The 20,379-nt window shown below is 36.5% G+C and overlaps 2 protein-coding genes across 4 annotated transcripts; both read left to right on the top strand.

The window, feature by feature from the left end:
- The first annotated feature begins 2,357 nt into the window (after positions 1-2,357).
- Positions 2,358-8,282, top strand: LOC103930652 (carbamoyl-phosphate synthase large chain, chloroplastic-like). 3 transcript variants are annotated; one of them, XM_048568978.1, is made up of 4 exons: positions 2,358-3,707; positions 4,040-4,732; positions 5,372-6,940; positions 7,879-8,282. In XM_048568978.1, exons 1-3 carry the CDS (start codon positions 2,358-2,360, stop codon positions 6,920-6,922), a joined length of 3,594 nt encoding a protein of 1,197 aa, XP_048424935.1. In that variant the 3' UTR covers positions 6,923-6,940; positions 7,879-8,282. The 3 variants fall into 3 exon arrangements, with proteins under 3 accessions (XP_048424935.1, XP_048424936.1, XP_048424934.1); XM_048568979.1 differs by lacking the exon at positions 7,879-8,282 and adding an exon at positions 7,416-7,839; XM_048568977.1 differs by lacking the exon at positions 7,879-8,282 and having other exon boundaries at positions 5,372-7,048.
- Positions 8,283-18,349: 10,067 nt separating this feature from the next.
- LOC103930653 (LOB domain-containing protein 1-like) lies at positions 18,350-20,379 on the top strand. Its single transcript, XM_009340017.2, has 2 exons — positions 18,350-18,708; positions 19,650-20,379. Exons 1-2 carry the CDS (start codon positions 18,433-18,435, stop codon positions 20,013-20,015), a joined length of 642 nt encoding a protein of 213 aa, XP_009338292.1. The 5' UTR covers positions 18,350-18,432; the 3' UTR covers positions 20,016-20,379.

Here is a 20,379-nt window from a genome sequence, read left to right as displayed (position 1 = left end):
ACAATCAAATCGCAGTCAAGCTAATGATATAACGGATCGATCTTGTTCAATTTTCACTAAAACTATGGGCGAAATAGATCCTAACCAAATCATTGTTTGCAGGTTTGTTTGTTCAATTTGGCCTCAAAGTTTGATTTTTTTTCTTTGGCTAAACGATTTTATAAAATTGATTTTTTGTAGAAGTAATCTTTACATTGATATTTATAATATAAATTGTTCTGGTCATAAGCACCATATTCTGTGGATAGGCTATGAAGTATTTTGAGGACTAAATCCTCCTTAACTTTGAGGAGCCAAGCACTTTAAAAAAAATAAAAAAAAAACTATATTTTTAGTATGAAAAGACCATTGTTCCCTTAACTTTGACGAAAAAGAAGACATATTTGACGTATGTACCAGTCATGCAATGCAAAGTTAAGTTGGAAAATGTGAGAAACTAATATGAGAGTTCAAGAACGAAAACTAAACGTGAAGTACAATTCAAGGACCTTTGCTACCACGCACCGTAGAACTAATATCTATCAAACTCACATCATTAGAAAAATAATGTTATAAGAATTAAACTCAGGGTGCTTGATTCATATAAGTAATAGAAATGAAAGTTAATTTGACGGTTATACAATCAAAAGGAATAATGAAGGATACTTAAACTTTAAAAGTTTTTTGTTTATATCCCTCGTATGCTTTGATGAAAATCTCATTTTTCCCAATGAACTTGCAACTGCCTGACTTTTCTACCATTGCTTTCATTTTAAGTCTCAAACTATCCAATATTGTCAAGCCGATCTGGAGAATAATTTACTTGGATCTCGTGGAATTGAAGTCGAAAGAGAGAAAATGTCAAGTTTCGAGAAAAATGCCAGTTTCACATCAACCAAGTTCACGATTTTTTAAGGCTAACTTGATATAATGGTAACACGATATGAAATAATAGAACGTCTGAATGTTTTGCGAAAATTTAAGTTAAACAAAACTAGAAAGATCTTAACTGTTTTTCTATTGTTTCTCCTATGGTGAAAATTTTGCATGTTGGAAGATTTAAAAATTTGTGCTTTAAATGATCCATGGATGGAGAGGAACTCCCATGTTAATATGTTGCTATCTCTCAATCTCTCTCGTCGCATGGTCATTATGTGACTAGTGGTAAAAAACAAAGAGATGCGTATATTGTACACAATAATAGATAGATAGGTTTTTCTCTCATGAATGACCACAATATTGTAAAAGTTAAATCACGGTTAATAAATTTATTGCATCTTTTAATTTTTGTAGAGTTGGTTGTAGTTTGGGATTTACTGTTTGAAATTTGAAGGATGACAGGTTTATGTGTGCCATTTGTCTATCATGGGGCATGTCATTCTTGAGGGGATAATTTGTCTTGTAACGGTTGTATCTCTCTTATTGTGTCTTTTTCTCTCATCACGTTTATCACGTGATTAAGATGCACTTTACCATTTATGTCTCTCTTTTACATCATGATCATCACATAAGTATGATGTATTTGTCTTTCTTTATGAATAATAGCCGTTATGGAAAATAAAAACTTTCGATTTCGGGTATGAGCTTGGATACCCAATTCCAAATTGTACATAAGCAACTCTTTGTTAGGATACAATTGTAGGAGTGTGTACTTATGAAAGTCATTGTCTATGTTAATAAAGTATTAGCTATCTCCAAATGTTTTGTCAAATTTTTAACAAAAAACAAATGTTTTTTCAAATTTATATTGTAACGCATAAATTAATAACGGTTTAGTCACAATCGTAATAAAAACGTTCTCCATATGTTCGTCCTTAGCGTTTGATTATGGGCTGAGTCGTTGAAAGCCCTAATCCAATAAAAGTTAAAAATTAAAACAAAACATTTAATATGATTTGACAAAACAAAAACCCTAAAATCTTAGTTGCACAGTACGGCGTCGCCACCCTGTACTGTTGCATTACCTTTCCCGACGAAAAAGGATCCTCACCGTATCTTTTTGTGGGAATCCAAAAAATCAAATAATCACAATCGTTTATAGTATATTATGTAATTAAAAATTATTTTAAATTTTAAATTAAATATAAATAATTAGCAAAAATTAATCATACAATATACAATGAATGATGATAATTGCTTGACCTCGAATCCCGACAAAGATGATGCGGAGGAGATCCTTTTCCTTTCCCCACCAGCTAAAAACAAACACTCCCAAAACCCCACTCACTCACTGACATACACTTCCAACAGCACAAAACTGGATATCCTCTAAACCTCCCTAAACCCTAGTCCCCAAATCTCCATCTCTCTCCTCTCTCCTCTTTCTCTCTCTAATCTCTCACCCTCCTCCGTGACAGTCTCCATTTCCCGCAACAGAAATGGACCGTTGCCTCAGCCACAGCGAGGTTCTCTCCTCGAAGCTCTCAATTTTCGGCAACTCCAAGCTCTATTCGTCGAAACCAAACAGCTTCCGCTTCGTCCTCTACTCCAAGAAATTCGGAGCGCGAAGCTCATCCTCCCCCACTCTCCGCCTCCGATCATCTCCGTCGCTGTTTGCCACTTTCCCCAACCGTACGAGTCACCGAGTCAACTCGGTCCAGTGCGACTCGGGTAATGGCGGAGCTGCTGCGGCGAAGGAAGGAGCGGCGCCGAAGCTGGGGAAGAGGACGGACATTAAGAAGATCATGATTCTCGGAGCCGGGCCGATTGTGATTGGACAAGCTTGCGAGTTCGATTACTCGGGGACTCAGGCGTGCAAGGCGCTGAAGGAGGACGGATACGAGGTCGTTTTGATCAATTCCAACCCGGCCACGATCATGACCGACCCGGACTTGGCCGACAAGACTTACATTACGCCCATGACTCCCGAGCTGGTTGAGCAGGTGCTCGAGAAGGAGCGGCCTGACGCTCTGTTGCCAACAATGGGAGGCCAGACGGCGCTGAATTTGGCCGTGGCACTGGCCGAGAGCGGGGCTTTGGCCAAATACGGGGTCGAATTGATCGGAGCGAAGCTGGATGCCATCAAGAAAGCAGAGGACAGGGACTTGTTCAAGCAGGCCATGAAGAACATAGGTGTCAAGACGCCGCCATCTGGGATTGCGACTACTTTGGAGGAATGTATCAAAATTGCGAATGAGATTGGGGAGTTTCCGTTGATTATCAGGCCGGCGTTTACTTTGGGAGGAACCGGAGGTGGCATTGCTTATAACAGAGAAGAATTTGAGGACATTTGTAAGGCGGGGATTGCGGCTAGTGTGACGTCTCAGGTTTTGGTTGAGAAGTCATTGTTGGGATGGAAGGAGTATGAGCTTGAGGTGATGAGGGACTTGGCTGACAATGTAGTGATTATATGTTCCATTGAGAATATTGATCCAATGGGGGTTCATACAGGGGATTCGATCACTGTGGCCCCGGCTCAGACTTTGACGGATAAGGAGTATCAGCGGCTGAGGGACTATTCCATTGCTATCATAAGGGAGATTGGAGTGGAATGTGGCGGTTCCAATGTGCAGTTTGCGGTTAATCCTGTCGATGGTGAGGTTATGGTGATTGAGATGAACCCGAGGGTGTCTCGGTCCTCGGCTTTGGCATCCAAAGCTACTGGTTTTCCCATTGCGAAAATGGCTGCCAAGTTGTCGGTTGGGTATTCCTTGGATCAGATACCTAATGACATTACAAAGAAAACCCCGGCTAGCTTTGAGCCTTCCATAGATTATGTAGTGACCAAGGCAAGTGCTTTTTCATTACCCTTTACATCGCACTCTAATTAAACACTCTGATAAACACGTTGTGCTTTATACTTGTTTAGTCACATGTTAGCAACGATGTGATGGTTAGACCTTAGACGGGGCTTTAGCTTTTTTTTATAATGTTAGATAATCATTGTCCATCAGCTTCCTGGATACTTTACTAAATCACGATTACTTATGCATGGAGGAAGGTCATCAATTATTGTCGTTGTTCATTTCATTGATAGCAGTATGTTTCTGTTATCCCGTGCACTTTTAGACCTGGTTTGTATGTCATTTCTTATTTGTTCTCGTTGTATTGAATTGTGCAGATTCCCAGGTTTGCATTTGAAAAATTTCCAGGTTCACTACCAATATTGACTACACAAATGAAATCTGTTGGTGAGTCAATGGCACTGGGTCGCACATTTCAAGAGTCGTTTCAGAAAGCAGTTCGATCTTTGGAATGTGGTTTCTCTGGATGGGGCTGTGCTAAAATTAAGGAGCTTGACTGGGATTGGGAACAATTGAAGTATAGCCTCCGAGTCCCTAACCCAGACCGCATCCATGCCGTATATGCTGCAATGAAGAGGGGTATGAAGGTCGATGATATTCATGACTTGAGTTTCATTGACAAATGGTTCCTCACACAGCTTAAGGAGCTGGTAGATGTGGAGCAATACCTCCTGGCTAGAAACTTATCTGATTTAACAAAGGATGAGTTCTACGAAGTGAAAAAAAGAGGTTTCAGTGACAAACAGATAGCTTTTGCCACTAAATCCTCTGAAAAAGTTGTCAGGTTGAAGAGACTATCATTAGGTATTGCTCCAGCATATAAGCGGGTGGATACTTGTGCTGCAGAATTTGAGGCCAATACTCCGTACTTGTACTCTTCCTATGACTATGAGTGTGAATCAGCTCCCACCCAAAGTAAGAAGGTTTTGATTTTAGGTGGAGGACCAAATCGAATTGGCCAAGGGATCGAGTTTGACTACTGTTGTTGCCACACCTCCTTTGCACTTCAGGTTTGTCATTGATATGTTAACTGCCCACTTGCCTATGTTCCTGAACCTAAGTTTCTAAGCAAAACCTAGATATCCTAACTTTTAGTCACTAGGCTGCTTTAGCTGAACACAATTGGTGTTAGATATATTTGCTTAATAATAATAGATCCTACTCATGAATTTTTTAACTAGGCAGTTACAAGTTGGGCAATCAGACCTTTTTCTCCTCAATACTACAATTAGATTACTCTAGTAGGATGCCTATGGGATTTAGACTTGGGGTCGGTGAGTGTGATACACTTCAATTTCAGTGGCAGTAGATAAGAAATTTGGAGATGCAATATCATTTGATGCATTTGTAGTAGCTCGTTCTTGAAAAGTAGTTCTGTTACTTGCATATCTAAAATAGATCTATGGATTTATTGAATTTGGTGTGTATGTTTTATCAACGAGCTTACTAGAAGAAGGAATCCCTCCTGTGTCATTAATGCACATACATGCAAACATAGTTATACATTGGCCGCCATTACTTATACTTGGCCTCTGCAAGTTTTACCCTTTTTTGTATAATTTAATGAATAGATGGTGCCTGTGCATTTAAGAGATGTAATTTGCTCAAATCCTCTATTGATTTGCCTGCTTCTCCCTTCCCTTCTACAGAAAGCAGGATATGAGACAATAATGATGAATTCAAATCCTGAAACAGTATCCACAGATTATGACACAAGTGACCGTCTATATTTTGAACCACTAACTGTCGAAGATGTGCTGAACATAATTGATTTGGAAAGACCTGATGGCATCATTGTGCAGTTTGGAGGTCAAACACCGTTGAAGCTGTCACTTCCTATTCAGCAGTATCTAGATGAAAACAAGCCTAAATGTGCAAGTGGGAATGGACATGTGCGCATTTGGGGTACTTCACCGGCTTCCATAGATGCTGCTGAGGACAGGGAGAAGTTCAATACAATCCTTAATGAGTTAAAGATTGAACAACCAAAAGGAGGTATTGCCAAGAGTGAAGCTGATGCTGTTGCCATTGCGAAGGACATTGGGTACCCAGTTGTTGTTCGGCCTTCATATGTATTGGGTGGCCGAGCCATGGAGATTGTATATAGTGACGAAAAACTTGCGACCTACCTCGAAAATGCTGTTGAGGTGGACCCAGAGCGCCCTGTGTTGATTGACAAGTATCTATCTGATGCCATTGAGATTGATGTCGATGCACTTGCCGACTCTCAGGGGAATGTTGTCATTGGTGGGATAATGGAGCACATTGAACAGGCTGGGGTCCATTCTGGAGACTCTGCTTGCTTGATTCCAACAAAAACTATCCCTACTTCTTGCTTGGACACAATTAGGACATGGACTACAAAATTGGCCAAGAGGCTGAATGTATGTGGGCTGATGAACTGTCAGTATGCAATTACATTGTCTGGAGACGTTTTCTTACTTGAGGCAAACCCTCGTGCTTCCCGTACTGTCCCTTTTGTGTCAAAGGCGATTGGGCATCCATTGGCAAAATATGCTTCTCTTGTCATGTCTGGGAAGTCCCTTCATGATCTAAATTTCACAAAAGAGGTCATTCCTGCACATGTATCAGTAAAGGAAGCTGTTCTTCCATTTGAGAAGTTCCCAGGCTGTGATGTGTTGCTGGGGCCTGAGATGCGTAGCACTGGGGAGGTGATGGGTATTGATTACGAGTTTCCCATTGCATTCGCCAAGGCGCAGATTTCTGCTGGGCAGAAGCTGCCACTTGCTGGCACAGTGTTCCTCAGCTTAAATGATTTGACCAAGCCTCATCTTGAAAAGATTGCCAAAGCCTTTTTAGGACTTGGATTCAAGATTGTTTCAACTTCTGGGACGGCTCATATTCTTGAGTTAGCAAAACTTCCAGTGGAACGAGTGCTGAAACTTCATGAAGGGCGGCCTCATGCCGCTGATATGGTTGCCAATGGGCAAATCCAGTTAATGGTGATCACAAGTTCGGGTGATGCACTCGATCAGATTGATGGACGGCAACTGAGGAGGTTGGGCCTTGCTTACAAGATTCCAGTAATAACAACTATTGCCGGAGCTTTGGCAACTGCAGAAGCAATAAAGAGCCTAAAGTCTAGCACTATTAAGATGATTGCACTGCAGGACTTCTTTGAGGATGAGAACAAAGCTGGGAGTGATAAATTGTTGCAGACAGTCACTTCCTCCCTCTGAGCTGACCTAGATTGTCTGGTAAGCAGTTGGGCTTCCACTTCCTCTGTTTTTGCTTTGTTTCTAATATACGTATCTGGTAATGTTGTTATGAACAGGTTGCCGTTGAGTTATTATTTTTTACCAAAATTTGGCCAAATCCAATTTTTTCCCTCCCCTTTTGTGGAAGCTATAATTGCAAATTTTGGATTAGCTATAATGTAGGATTTTAAGGCATTGGAGTGCGTATCATAGATTAGTTTGATGGTGGTACAATCATGGTCTGTTTGTAGGATAGCTATTCTGTGCTGTATGTTATTTCACTATGACGTACTTTTTCAAAATGCTTTATACGCAGCTTGATCATCAGAATACTTATACATTATTGAGAAAGTGAATATTCCGATGTACCATACCTACAGCATGCTTCAGATATAATACAGCAACCATTCGAACTTCACTTGTTTTTGTAGCATTATTATATCTAGAAATGGTAGTTAACAGCCACAGTTTTCAGGAATTCAGTTTTTGGACATATCATGGTGGTGTTTTTGCATGGGCTCACACCCGAGACAGGCTCTTAGGAGAGGATAGATTTGCCATTACCCTGGCCCCCTATTGACTACCACATCACTTCTGGTCTAACCTTTTATGCTCTTTGCGTGGCGCATTAACATTTTCTTTGGTCACTGCGTGTGTGAACTGTTCTTGGTCATTTTGGAATTTTCTTGAGCTAGTAAAACTTGGTATAGGTGTAGCAGCTGAATTAGCTTTTCTTTTCTATCTGATTGAGCATTTCGGTCATGATCCTAGTTGATAAACAAGACAGGAGTGTTTCTGTTTTAATGGAGTTATAAAGACATCTAAACAGAACCTTTACCTAAAACTTTTCCAAATGTAATGATTGTGGTTGATTATTGTGACTGGATTTCTTCTTTGTTTTCGGCAATAAATTCTCTCTCAAACTGTTATTGGTTCAGTCTGAAGTACAAACCCATCGCTGTCGCGTGCTATCAGTCGACGTCTTGAGGTGTTACTTCACAAAATTTTCCCGTTTTCAGCATGGATGCTTTTCCATCGCAGCCTTTAGTCTTTCCCAACCCAAGGTGACGCAAGTACAGGACCTTTGACCATTTTCTCTGCACTGCCAATGTATATTTGAATTTAGCTGGTCCAGGAATGTTGTCTGCTGCCGTAAACTAGTGGCCTGTTCGTTATGTTTGCACTTAGAAATACATTGAATTCTGCACTCGTTTTTGCCCTTTCTGGTGCGTGATTCATTCATGACCTTAATTTTCTTGGTTCTCATGATTGCTGAAGTGATTGTTTGATATATAATTAACGGTTCAAGTGATTGTTTGATATTTAATTAAGGTTTGGGACACTTGAGAGGAGATTTTCAACCCTTAATTATTAGTTGGTTTTGAATGCTTTGTGTTTGTATAATTATGTAGATTGCGGTCAAACCCGACCTACTTCAACTGAGTTATTAGTGTAATTAGGACGTTCTCTCAAGACTTTCACTTGACCACCATACCTGGCGTATTTTTTTTTAACAAACAATATTTTCTGGTACTAAGTGGGTGTGGAAGTAGGATGAGTTTCACAATTGGCTTTCAATAATGTGGTTCAAATTCACCTTTAGCAGGTATCGAACTTAAGACCTTTCACAAGAAGAGGAATATCATTAAACCGTAGCACTAACTGCTATCAGACTTGATTTTTGAATGCAAAGGATTTTCATTTAGGGATGGACACATTCTCGAGTGGATTGGTTTTGCCCCAAAACACCACGGCCAAGTCAAGTATAATATAATGGTTTTCGTTACGTTTTGTTTATCAAAGCTATTTCTATTTATTTTTTATGGTAAAAAACGGTGCTAAACGCCCAAAGAGAAAATAAAGCAAAACATCATCAGGTCTAGAGATCTAATCAGCGTATGACACTAGGAGATGTCCACAAGAGGCAAGAGCGTGATCAAAATAAACTGGACTAAGAGAATACGACAAACTCAAGTTAGCAAGTTCATATCCGCAAAATTCATTTCATGATAAACACAATTTCAATCTTTGTCTAGCAGCTCATGGCAAGTTTGCATCAATTTACCAAGAGGATGGTTGTCACTCGCACCTTGTAGAATCATATTGACAGCCAAATTAAATTTCACCAGAAGATGCAATATCCATTTTTTACAAAACCAAATCAAACCAAACCAAACTATAGTTTGGTTCAATTTGAGCCCAAACCCAATTATTTTGCTTTACATTTTTTATTTGCTAGCACACAAAACTCAAATTTTCTTGTATCATCTAGACAATTAAGTAATAAATCGTACGCGAAATAAGCGATCATGATTGTATCGAGGAAATACTATTTTTTTTTTCCTACTTACCATTCTAAAATAAAAAAGACCACCAAAGACGAACCATCCAAAAGTTGAACATGTCATCAACCGGACCTGGCTTCTCTACCTTTGCAGTTTCCATACTCTCATCTCCTCCTATTTGTGCGGCGATCACGGTTAAACCACGTCAACATTTTATATCACTATTACTTTTTGTCTTATTATCTCTATAAAAAATCAATATAAAATATTAACGTGGTTTAATCGTGATTGTACAAAATAAAAATAGATAAAAATGTATGAAAACTGAGAGGACAGAGAAGCCGGGTCTTCTTCAACCAGTAAGTAATATGACTGCAAGTCAAAAGATCAATATAACTTCAAGGTTCCGCTATCCAGCTGTTGGCTAATGTCACTTCCAACAAGGAGACAAAATGGCAGGCCTACACTTACCATATTTTTTATAATTTATGTTAACATTCACTTATATAAATTCAATATTAAATGCGATGACATCACTAATTGTGCAGTTAAGGTGAATAATCATATCAATTGAAAATTTTGTTGTGTTGGTGGCCTTCTACTACCGTGGTGAAGATGAATGTTATACTTGCATCACGATATGAGTTTGAACTCCGTCGGCTCCCTAATCTAACATATAATCTAATAAATCTATCGTTTGACAAAAAAAAAAAAACAATTGTACACATGCTATACATGTGCTTATTAATTTTTCTTTTTTTTTTAAAAAATGACAAAGATAGAAATTATAAAATGGCCACTAGAACTTTTTGGTGATGACCTTCAAAGGATTTTTCTTAGCTGAAGAGGTTGTTCATTCTTTAGTGATTGTTTCTAGATAACTATTTTGTTATCAAAAGTTTATTTTATTTGAAAGAAAGACATGGGAGAGAAATTGGAGGCAGTGATTTGGCTCTTTGGCTTTGAGAAAAAAAAAATAGTAAAATTATTGTGTTTAACTTACTATACTGGCCATAAATTTTAACTGGTTATATTTCTTTAGTTTTGTTGACAAGGTTAATTTGATCTTTTCATCCTTTTTTGTTCACAATTTTTTTTTTTTGTTAATAGTTAGTTTAGATAATATAAAAATTAATAAAACCCTAATTGTGGCAAACTCCACGGACCAATGGCTCCAATTTTCTCTCTGAATTTTGAGTACGATAATCTATTCTTCACAACATATATGTTTTTGGTCAATTATTTATTATAACATATACGATATAAAGTATATTGTTGATTTCTCCCCTGAACTTATATCATTGAGAGTTACTTCCTTAAATTTTTATTCAGAACATTTTTCCCCGAACTAATGTAAATGACGAATATCCCCCTATCTTCGTTTTTACCCACGTTCAATTCAACGTTTTGCCCCAAAAAGTTCAAATGTTGATCATTTAATGTTATTTTTGTTTGATAGTTTACATTTCTTGAAATGTGACAATATTAACGAAAATTTAAATGAAACATTGAGAAATATAATTGCCCAAAAAAAAAGCTTACGGAACTAATCGGCACTAGGGCAAAAGTCCAGGAAAATAGTTTAATAAATTTTAGGGCTGGTTTGGATTTACTTTTGTAATAATTGGAAGCATTTTTAGAGAAAATATTTTTGGATTATAAATGCACTTTAAGTGCTTCCTACAAGAATCACCATGAAGCACTTCATGTGATTTTTTTAGGATTTACTTGTATTTTTACCAAGGATTGATTCTAAAATATTTTCACAAAAAACGTTTTCAATAATTTTAAAAATACTTTAAAATGAGCTCTTATCTATTACTAAAAGTTCAAAACAAAAGCTTTCAGTATAGGTGTACTTAAGAATCTATCATTAAAAAACGTTCTAATTCCAATTCCCCTCTCCCGTTGTTAAATAATAATAACAATAATAAATAAATAAATAAAATCTCTAATATTAGAGTCAAGTCATGATAAGGTTAGGTCCAAAATCCAAATGCTATTGTTGTTAAATAAATTTTCTGGGTCACGCTTGAATTTTCCAAAAAATCCTGCGGCTCTCCACGTTGTCCAATTTAGGACGAGCAGCCATTTTTCCTGCATGTGATGCCAACATATTCCACCCTGTATCAACTTAGTCCTACATGTGATAAGCATGGTCATCTGGGTATCAAGTCTCTGCTTCCAATGAGCTACGGGAAAAACTGTCAGATCGCATGTTATATACAATCACGTGTTTATGTTTCTCTCATATGCGATTCTCATGGGTTACCGTGAAAGTCCTCTTTAGTCACATGATAAAGAGATAGAAATCAACTTTGTTTAAAATGGAGGATTACGTTGGAATGGATAAGTCACTATTTTTAAGGTATCATGAAGAAGAAATGAAAAAATTGTGGTTAACTTGGACTTACGAGATGGATTAATCAAGAAGAAAATTTATACATTTCAAGTTTTCAATCCTCCATGAAATGGTAGGATTAGAAGTGAGAAGTTTATTTCATGTCTAATCCTCTTCTAATCTCCTTAAAATAAGAGAAAAAAAATCATTATTTTCTACCTTCATTATTATTATATCTTGAATTTAGAGAGTAATTTATTCGAATCTAATCACTAAAATCAAATAAGGCCATAAACATTTCTTATGAGCCACATGATAAATACAAAAATCTCACGTCAAACAACAAATTTTCCTTCTAGTTACACTGATGTTTTTTGTGATAAAACTTCTCTCAACTGTACCATATGAATGCAGAAAATACTATTAGTGTGACTAGTAGTTGGCCGCTAACGCTTTTTCTACAATCTCATCAGTTATCACTACATCAGTGTAGTATTCTATTTCAACAATAAAATGATTGCTTTCGTGTTTATTGCTTGTAATCCATTTGCGTAATTCAGTAGAAAACGAGACAAATTACCGTGTTATGTCCGCTAATTGGGCTACTTGAACAAGTCATTGATAGAGAGAATTAAGAAAGAAAGAGCCAGCTCAATTGGAGGTCAATTGCTCTTAGCGGTCTGAGTGGGAACTGCCAACTGGTTCTACTTCTAGTTCTGTCAAAGACCTTTTTAATTTCATGCTAAAACCGCGTGGGCCTTGATCTTTTGAAACCGAATAAATACTTCTATGGAAAACATATGGACTTAGAAGCCTCCTATTGTTCTCAAAGCTCTAGAACACTGACAACTTTCACCCATTTGAACAAGGCTTTTTAGTTTTCATTTTTACTCAAGGATAAGTATAATAATTTGGTACCAAATATGTAACATGTTATATGTTTAAACTCCAAGTTTGAGTTACATATTTACATGATCGATAATATATTTGGAGTATTATTATAAGGAGATGTTATTGAAATTTCAAAACAGTCATTGTGTACTTCTCATACAGGACAATCTATAAACTGATAGTAAATGACTTGGCAACTTTTGTTGTAAAAGATTGAACATAGGAAGTTCGGATCAAGATCGAGGTTTTGAGAGAGCTCGAAGCAATGAAGGACAAAATATATTTTTTGGTTTAGTCGCGGCTATTACCAATTTGAACCAAATTGGAATAGGATTTTCTCCCCTTCATTCTCTTTCTCTCTCACTTTCTTCTTTTTCATTCTCTTTCTCTAAATAAATTAATATAAGATATTGACATGATTTAATCGTGATTGTTTAAATGAGAGAGAAAGGAATGAAAAGAGAATTTGAAGAAAAATAATCTTACTTGTCCTAAGTTTGTGAGGTATTGTAATGCCTATACCCTATACATGGCCCACATCACAAATTCAATGTCTCATGAGGGTGGATAATGGGTGCCACGTGTTCCCATCTATCATTCTGTGAAATGGTAGGCAATGCAATATAATCATTTGTATTTGTATTTTTAAGCGTGCGACTGATTGTACTTCAGAATTTGAAATCAGTCGGTCTTCCAGTGGAAGCCTATGCATATTAATGAGGGTTACAACTTTGGTTTGTCTCTCAACTGATAATTTAAGACTACATTTGGTCAACTCTCGAGAATATTGTGGTCATGGTCTAAACTTGTGCTGTACACATGGCGTAAATGCAATGAGTATATTTGGGTGCCCTACCTTCAAGAGCACGGCAACCTAACCATGCAAACCCTACTTATGGAATGCCCATGGATGAAATTAATCTGGTTCGTCGGATGATGTCAAAGAACCACAAAATCATTACAGTTTTCACGTTGAAATTGCATTTAATTATGAAGTATGCAACCTAAGAAAAATCAACTTAATTATTTTTGAATGTATAAAAAGAGCTAGGAAAATGAGGTTTAATTGAATGCTCAAAGTACCAATGCCGTATTGCACAAGTGCACCTAGGAGATTCTTCTTACGACCACCATGACTAGTGTAATGGATGATGAGGACATTTCCCCTTGGCAATAATCCACTGTTTCTAAACTCTAATTAAGGGGTGTGACTTTAATGCTACGTAATACAAGTGTTTTAGCCGTTAGATTGATATATGTATCTATTAAATCTTCTATTTTCAATATTCGTCATTCCTTTTTCTGTATCACTTTGAAGAAAGTTGAGGTTTCATCATAAATTCAATTGGCACAATATGTGGAGTAGTCCAACCTCTTATAAGCCCTTGCAAGGTTTCTTCTTTCACCAATGTGGGTGGAGAAAGTTAACATTCCACCATAAACCAATTGGCAATATGAGGAGTAGCCCAACTACTTATCAATGTGAGATTCATTCTTAACACGCCCCTCACGTATAGTGATTTTGAAGACTAACATGTGGACAACACAATAGGGTGACTCGAAGCACATGTGGCCGTTAGGCTTCACACATGGGACAACTTACTTTTACACCATGAAGAAAGTTGCGGTTTCACCATAAAACCAATTGGAAATATGGGAGTAGCCAAACTCACTTATAAGCCCTTACAAGGTCTCTCTTCCCATCAATGTGGTACTCATTATCACCACGCCCCCTCACGTGTGGCCACTTTTCAAGCCTAGCACATAGGCAACACAAATGGGTTGATGTGGAGCGTGTGTGGTCGTTGGGCTTCACACGTGAGACTACTTGCTTTGATCTCATGAAAAGTTGAGGTTTCACCATAAAACCAATTGGCTATATAGGGAGTAGCCTAACCTCTTATAAGCCCTTACAAGTTTTCTTCTTTCATCAATATAGGACTCTTTTATACCTTCACATCCTCACACATTCAATGTGACATACTATTGAAAAAAAAAATTGCTAATTAAGTTGGACAGTTTTCAATTCTTTCAAATAATAATTTGATGGGACAAGCACTCGATCTATGATCCCTTTTGTAGATTTTATTAAAAATTAGCATCAATACCTATCAAATTAATTTGTAAGTACAAAAACAGAGATGCAATGCTTTCTATATATATATATATATATATAACTTTCCTTTGATACCATGCATGTATCTAATCTCCACATCTTCGTGAAACACACATTCATATATTTTGGTTAGGTTTTTTTGCGAAGGGACTGTTCGAAGTTGTTTCCTTTCCTAACATGCATGTATGTGCGTAGAGTCCATTTGTAGCACGCATATACAAATTCGGTTGAGTTTGAAGTTGTTTTCTCGTCGTCCTCTGTCATATTTTTGCTCAGTTTAGTAAAATTTGGGTTTCCACGAAATGCATAAGAAAACACAAGTCTTAGAGGGTGCATTGTATATGAAGCTTAATGGATTTTGCTTGATTCTGAAATTCAGGTTTATTCAATATAGACTTTTAAGGAATCAATAAAAGTCACACTGTATTGAATAAAGACTTTTTATGACTTCTAAAAAGTCTATGAAAATCTTATGGTATTCAGTTATGACTTTTTGTGAGTCTACAAAAATCCAAGTGTATTCAAGATTTCATTGGGTTTAAAGGATTTTAAAAAGTCTGGGTTTTGATGGACTTTTAGTGCTTTTATAGTAAGTTTTTTGTTATATTAAATCCAACCTCTATCCCTAATATTTAAATTATATTTCTTGTGATTTCCATACAATATATCATCTTGTTACACGTTGTACCAGATACACAGTACTTGTTTCATTCTTAAGATTATGGCAATCAAAATGATACCCTTCAACTCCTCTCAAACATTTGACAAAGTTATTAGTAGCATGCATGCATTATCTTAACAAAAGAAAACCATTTGGCAATAATCAATGATGAATTCATTGTTTCATAAATTTATGGGAGGAAAATTCCAAACTGCTTATGCTTACTGTTTGCATGGGGTTATTAGCCAGCTTGCTATGCAATATGAACTCGTTATTTTCATCCGGACTTTCTGTGGCAATGCAGCTAGCTAGCAAACTATAAAAGTAGATTTTGGAATATGTTAAGGTCCACACGCATAAGATTCTTTAAGAGAAAAAAAATAAACTACGGTCAGTGGGGTGAGGTGGAGATGGAGATGGATGAAAAAAACACAAGTCCAACTGCTTCCACTGCAAAGTAGAAGTTTAAGAAGTGGCGGCAAACTCATCAGTCACTTAAATATTAATTAATTAAGAACCAAAAAAATAATTTTAATTATTTGGTTAAGGAAATATTTATGTTAAAATAAATATTTTTATATCTTAGATGAAGACATCACAATCGTCAATGGCAGCTTAAGACTTTAGATTACCAGAGTTTCCAGTTTTTCCCACCTCATGCGTATAACGAGCTGACCGGCTCCTTACCAACCATACCCCACCCTATCTCTATTCATTTCCTCGAAACTTCATAGAGCCAGACATGTATAAGTCTCTTTGTACTACATAGTGACAGAGAAGGGAATTATTTGTTTATATAGAACGTCGTGACAAAGAAAATTATGAAAAACAGAAGATGAGCAATTTTTCCCGTAACGCCTCTCCTAAGAGACATTATATCAAACATTTTACACCTCCTTTATTGAAATTAAAATTGCATCTTCGCTCAATTAACTAAAAACAAAAGAGTTATTTGGGATAAGTTGATTGCAATGTAGCTTAACTGCTTCATATACTGATTATATTAGTTATTCTTCTCTTACACTTATGAAATTTACGCGAGACTGAAACTTTACTTGCATTTACGCGAAAGAGTTTACTATTGTTGCTTGATTGAACAAGAATCTTTACTGTGATCGGGTAAAAGATTGGTATTGATGGCATTCTCCAAGAAAAACACGCAGAATGCTTTTAAATTTTAACTACATCGGGATTCTTGGGTCGTTCTCAATGAAATGAGTAGGTGATTAGGCGGTGGTTAGAGAAGAAGAAAGCTAGCACTGTCTCAGCGTATGCAGCAGGCACAATCACTCACCAAAAAAACTGATCTACTTTTTAACTCGTTTATCTCAATCTCTGCCACATGTCACCCTGGCAAAAGGCTAAATGATAGTTTGTTTCAAGTGTTGACCATCTCGATATGGGTTTTGGTTAACCACAATTTGTAATTTCATAATATGGTAGACAAGAAAGGAAAAGCTGTAGGTTTGTAATACCCTTGTTCCCTATATAATTTTTAGCTATGAAAATCATATCGTCACATGATAGAATAATGTTAGACAAGAAAGAAAAAGCTGTAGGTTTTGTAATACTCGATCTTGTTCCCTCTTTTTCATATATATATATATATATATATATAGTTTTTAGCTGTGAAAGTCATATCGTCACATGATAGAATAATGTGAGTAAGTCGTTAAAAGAAGTGTATTACAGTGAGAAATATTTAAAAGATCGGTGCTCACTTAAGCCTTTTCCCTTAGAATATAGGATGAATACATATTGGTTAAAAAAAACCTGTTTGTGACTTTTAAAGTAAATATGACTTTTTTGTGTATTGTAAAATTTTGTTTGAAATAACAGTACTATATACAACTGAAGTCCAAGAAAATTGGAGGGAGAGAAGGGGAGGGACCAAGTTTTCCCATTAGAAAGTTAAACTTGACAAAAGTAGGCAATAATCAAAGATTTGCAGACATAAAACGATAATTCAAAATTTCCTGTGAGACTATTTTGGCTAAGGAGAAAATCCGAGCTTCCACCGGAGAGAAGCCCTCAATTTAGACCTTGAATATATATTGCCCTCTACAGACTACAAGTTTAAGTAAATTCTAATGCTTTTACATCCATGAAGATTTGAATCGCGTTTAGTTTAAAGTCCATCCCACGTCTCATATTTGTTCCTTAATCGTCGACCATCTATTCATGCAAGTAAAACATGAGAAATCAAAGCTCATGAAAAAATCATTTCGTCAGAGGTCACCATGAATTTTAGACATTAAATATGTACATTCGTCTACAAACTATATTGTCTTAATAAATTTCAAAACTTTTGTGTCTGTGAGAATTTGTTCTATGACGTCTCAGTTTAAAGTGCGTTCCCCGCCTCTTACGTGTTCCTTAATCGCTCGACCAGGTACAGAAAATGAGATATTAAAGCTAAAATTGTAGAAACACTAGCTGGTTTGGAAGAAAAGTTGCATGTGAACAAGGGCCGTCAGTAAGAAGAGAGGGTATTCCGAGGGTGGCTTTAGAAATAGAAATTAACTGTTTTTGTTTTTTTATTTATTTTTTCCTAGTTTTGTTGACATGGTTTTCATTCTGTATTAATTCTTAATTTATACTGTAACCATTTGACTAAACCCAACCTCCCACTATCTTAACTAACAAAAAATTAAGTAAAATTTGATTAACATAATTACTAAACAATTTTAGCACTAAAGAAAATTTTGTCTGTACATGCAAACAAATACAAGATCAATTTTAAGTGATTTGCATCTTAAAATACTAAGTTTGAAGGACAGTATTGGAGATTATTGAATTGTTTATATTTGGCTAATTTTGATTTTTAAACTTAACTTTGTACCGGTGAACTGGGTTTCCACAGAGGATTGAGATTTTCAAACTTTGCAAAAAGTTTTTTTTTTTTTTTCTCCAAATAATCCAAAAGCAAAAATGTAATCACGCAAACCTAACGGCTTAATTAGAAATTAAATATATAATTCAGTCATTGTATTGGCAGCAGAAGCCGCAGCCTAATTAAATACAAAATAATATTCAACAGCTGACGTCATATGACACCTCATCGGCTCATCCCCGGCTTCATCTTCCTTATTTATACCCTCACTTTGCGCTTCAAACAAACCCCACCTCTCTCTCTCTCTCTCTCTCTCTCTCTAAACATATACCAAGTCCAAAACAAGGCTCAAAGCTTTAGCTGCAATGGAGTGCAGTACTGAAACAATGAACACAAATTACACAACCACTTCATCAACTATGTCTCAATCTCCTCCTTCTTCTTCACCATCGTCTCCTCCAACTCTAACTCCGACTCCAAGTCCAACAGTTGTTGTAAGTCCTTGTGCTGCATGCAAGATCTTGAGGAGAAGATGTGCAGACAAGTGCGTTTTGGCTCCTTACTTTCCTCCATCTGAGCCAGCCAAGTTTACTATAGCTCATCGTGTCTTTGGGGCAAGCAATATCATCAAGTTATTGCAGGTAATTTTCTTCCTCATGGACAAAACAAGAGAACTAGTCAAAGTAGGTCTAAAACTTTGGGATTTGAAATATTTCATATACGAAAGTATTCTCTTGTCAAATTATCGTCTAATTGTCCGAACGTGAATTTGAAAGATACAATTATTCTTATCTAAATGTGTAATTTATATTCACAGAACTAGTCTGATACAAAAACATAAACATGTCTAGACTCTGTAGTTTTTGCAACAAATATTTCGCATGTGAAATGGTAAATTAAGGGCAACATTTTTCCATGGAATACTATTATGTTTGCATCCATATTTGAAAAGTTTAGGGGTTGTTCACACACACACCGTAGACACTAGAAATAAATACGCAGACGTGCCAAAGTGGTAGGAAATTTCATTTCATATTCTCTGGCCTGATACTACTTTATCAGGGAGATCAACTAGTCTGACTAAAGGGTAATCTAGAGAGACCAAAATTTTAAATCAAATAATGCGTTACTAATAGAAAATAAGCACGTTAATCAACGTTAAGTAATAATACAATCACCAACAATCACATTATTCAATTTACAAATTTAGTCTCCCTAAGCATGTCCTTGTCTAAATTATGTTGATAACAACATGACAAGGAAGAAAAACTTCACAATTAACATCTAATCAAATATATATCTCAATATTGTTTTAAAGTTTGAGGTGTAGGGATTCTTTAGCATATTCCAAATAGATAAAGGGGTTGTGGTTTTGTGAAAGCAATCGGATAGTATACGTGATTCGGCTGCTTTTGTACAAGATTTTCGTTATTATGAAGTGGGTCATGTGTTTTCCAACATTATTCGGAACCTCATCTCGTACAAGAGAGTTCAGAAAAAAATTATTTACTTAATTCTGTGGATACCCCATTTTTAATTGTAGACATAATAAGTAAATGTAACATGCACTTTTTTTTAACAGGAACTTCCAGATTCTCAAAGAGCTGATGCAGTGAGCAGCATGGTTTATGAGGCAAGTGCAAGAATTAGAGACCCAGTTTATGGGTGTGCAGGAGCAATCTGCCACCTACAGAAGCAAGTGAATGAGCTGCAAGCACAACTAGCAAAGGCACAGGCTGAGGTTGTCAACATGCAATGCCAACAAGCCAACCTTGTGGCTCTGATTTGCATGGAAATGTCACAACCTAATTCCGAGCAAGGATCTCCTCCACAATCACTTGATCACAACTTCGTCACCACCATTCCTCACGGCGGCAACCAGACCAACTTAGGCTTCCTTGATGATTCCACCACTCTAGGCTCATTGTGGGATCCACTTTGGACATGAATATCTAGAGAAAAATAAAATTATTAATTATATCCATAGCAACAAAAAAAAGTTTCTAAATCTAATGAAATTCTCCCAAGGAGAAGTTGAAGGATATTATGATAATTAGTTAATAAATTTTGGGTAGCTCTAGTAGGAATTAAGTGGTGGAGAGATCTACAGTGTTTGAACAAGACGGAGGGAACATCCCAAGTTGGGATTGATCTAATCACTTTTGTTTCAGCTTGATGGAGGCAAAGTAGATAGGTGAGTCTTTTGCTTTTGGTCCATATGTAATCTTCTCCATATTGGAGAGAGAAAAAATTATGTTGGAAGTCCATTTGTATGCTGATCTTATTAATTAATGAATCTAAGCTTTAACCAA

The sequence above is a fragment of a genome, unplaced genomic scaffold (assembly GCF_019419815.1).
Source record: "Pyrus x bretschneideri cultivar Hongxiangsu unplaced genomic scaffold, Pyrus_bretschneideri_v1 Contig5, whole genome shotgun sequence".
Classification (NCBI taxonomy): domain Eukaryota; kingdom Viridiplantae; phylum Streptophyta; class Magnoliopsida; order Rosales; family Rosaceae; genus Pyrus; species Pyrus x bretschneideri.
This window is presented reverse-complemented; position numbering and strand designations above follow the sequence as displayed.

What these genes read in the sequence shown, in the direction of transcription:
- LOC103930652 (XM_048568978.1), top strand. Translation starts at nt 2,358, where the DNA reads ATGGACCGTTGCCTCAGCCACAGCGAGGTTCTCTCCTCGAAGCTCTCA. An exon ending in TAGATTATGTAGTGACCAAG is followed by an intron (nt 3,708 to 4,039) that starts GCAAGTGCTTTT and finishes TGAATTGTGCAG; the next exon opens with ATTCCCAGGTTTGCATTTGA. An exon ending in ACACCTCCTTTGCACTTCAG is followed by an intron (nt 4,733 to 5,371) that starts GTTTGTCATTGA and finishes TCCCTTCTACAG; the next exon opens with AAAGCAGGATATGAGACAAT.
- LOC103930653 (XM_009340017.2), top strand. Translation starts at nt 18,433, where the DNA reads ATGGAGTGCAGTACTGAAACAATGAACACAAATTACACAACCACTTCA. An exon ending in ATATCATCAAGTTATTGCAG is followed by an intron (nt 18,709 to 19,649) that starts GTAATTTTCTTC and finishes TTTTTTTAACAG; the next exon opens with GAACTTCCAGATTCTCAAAG.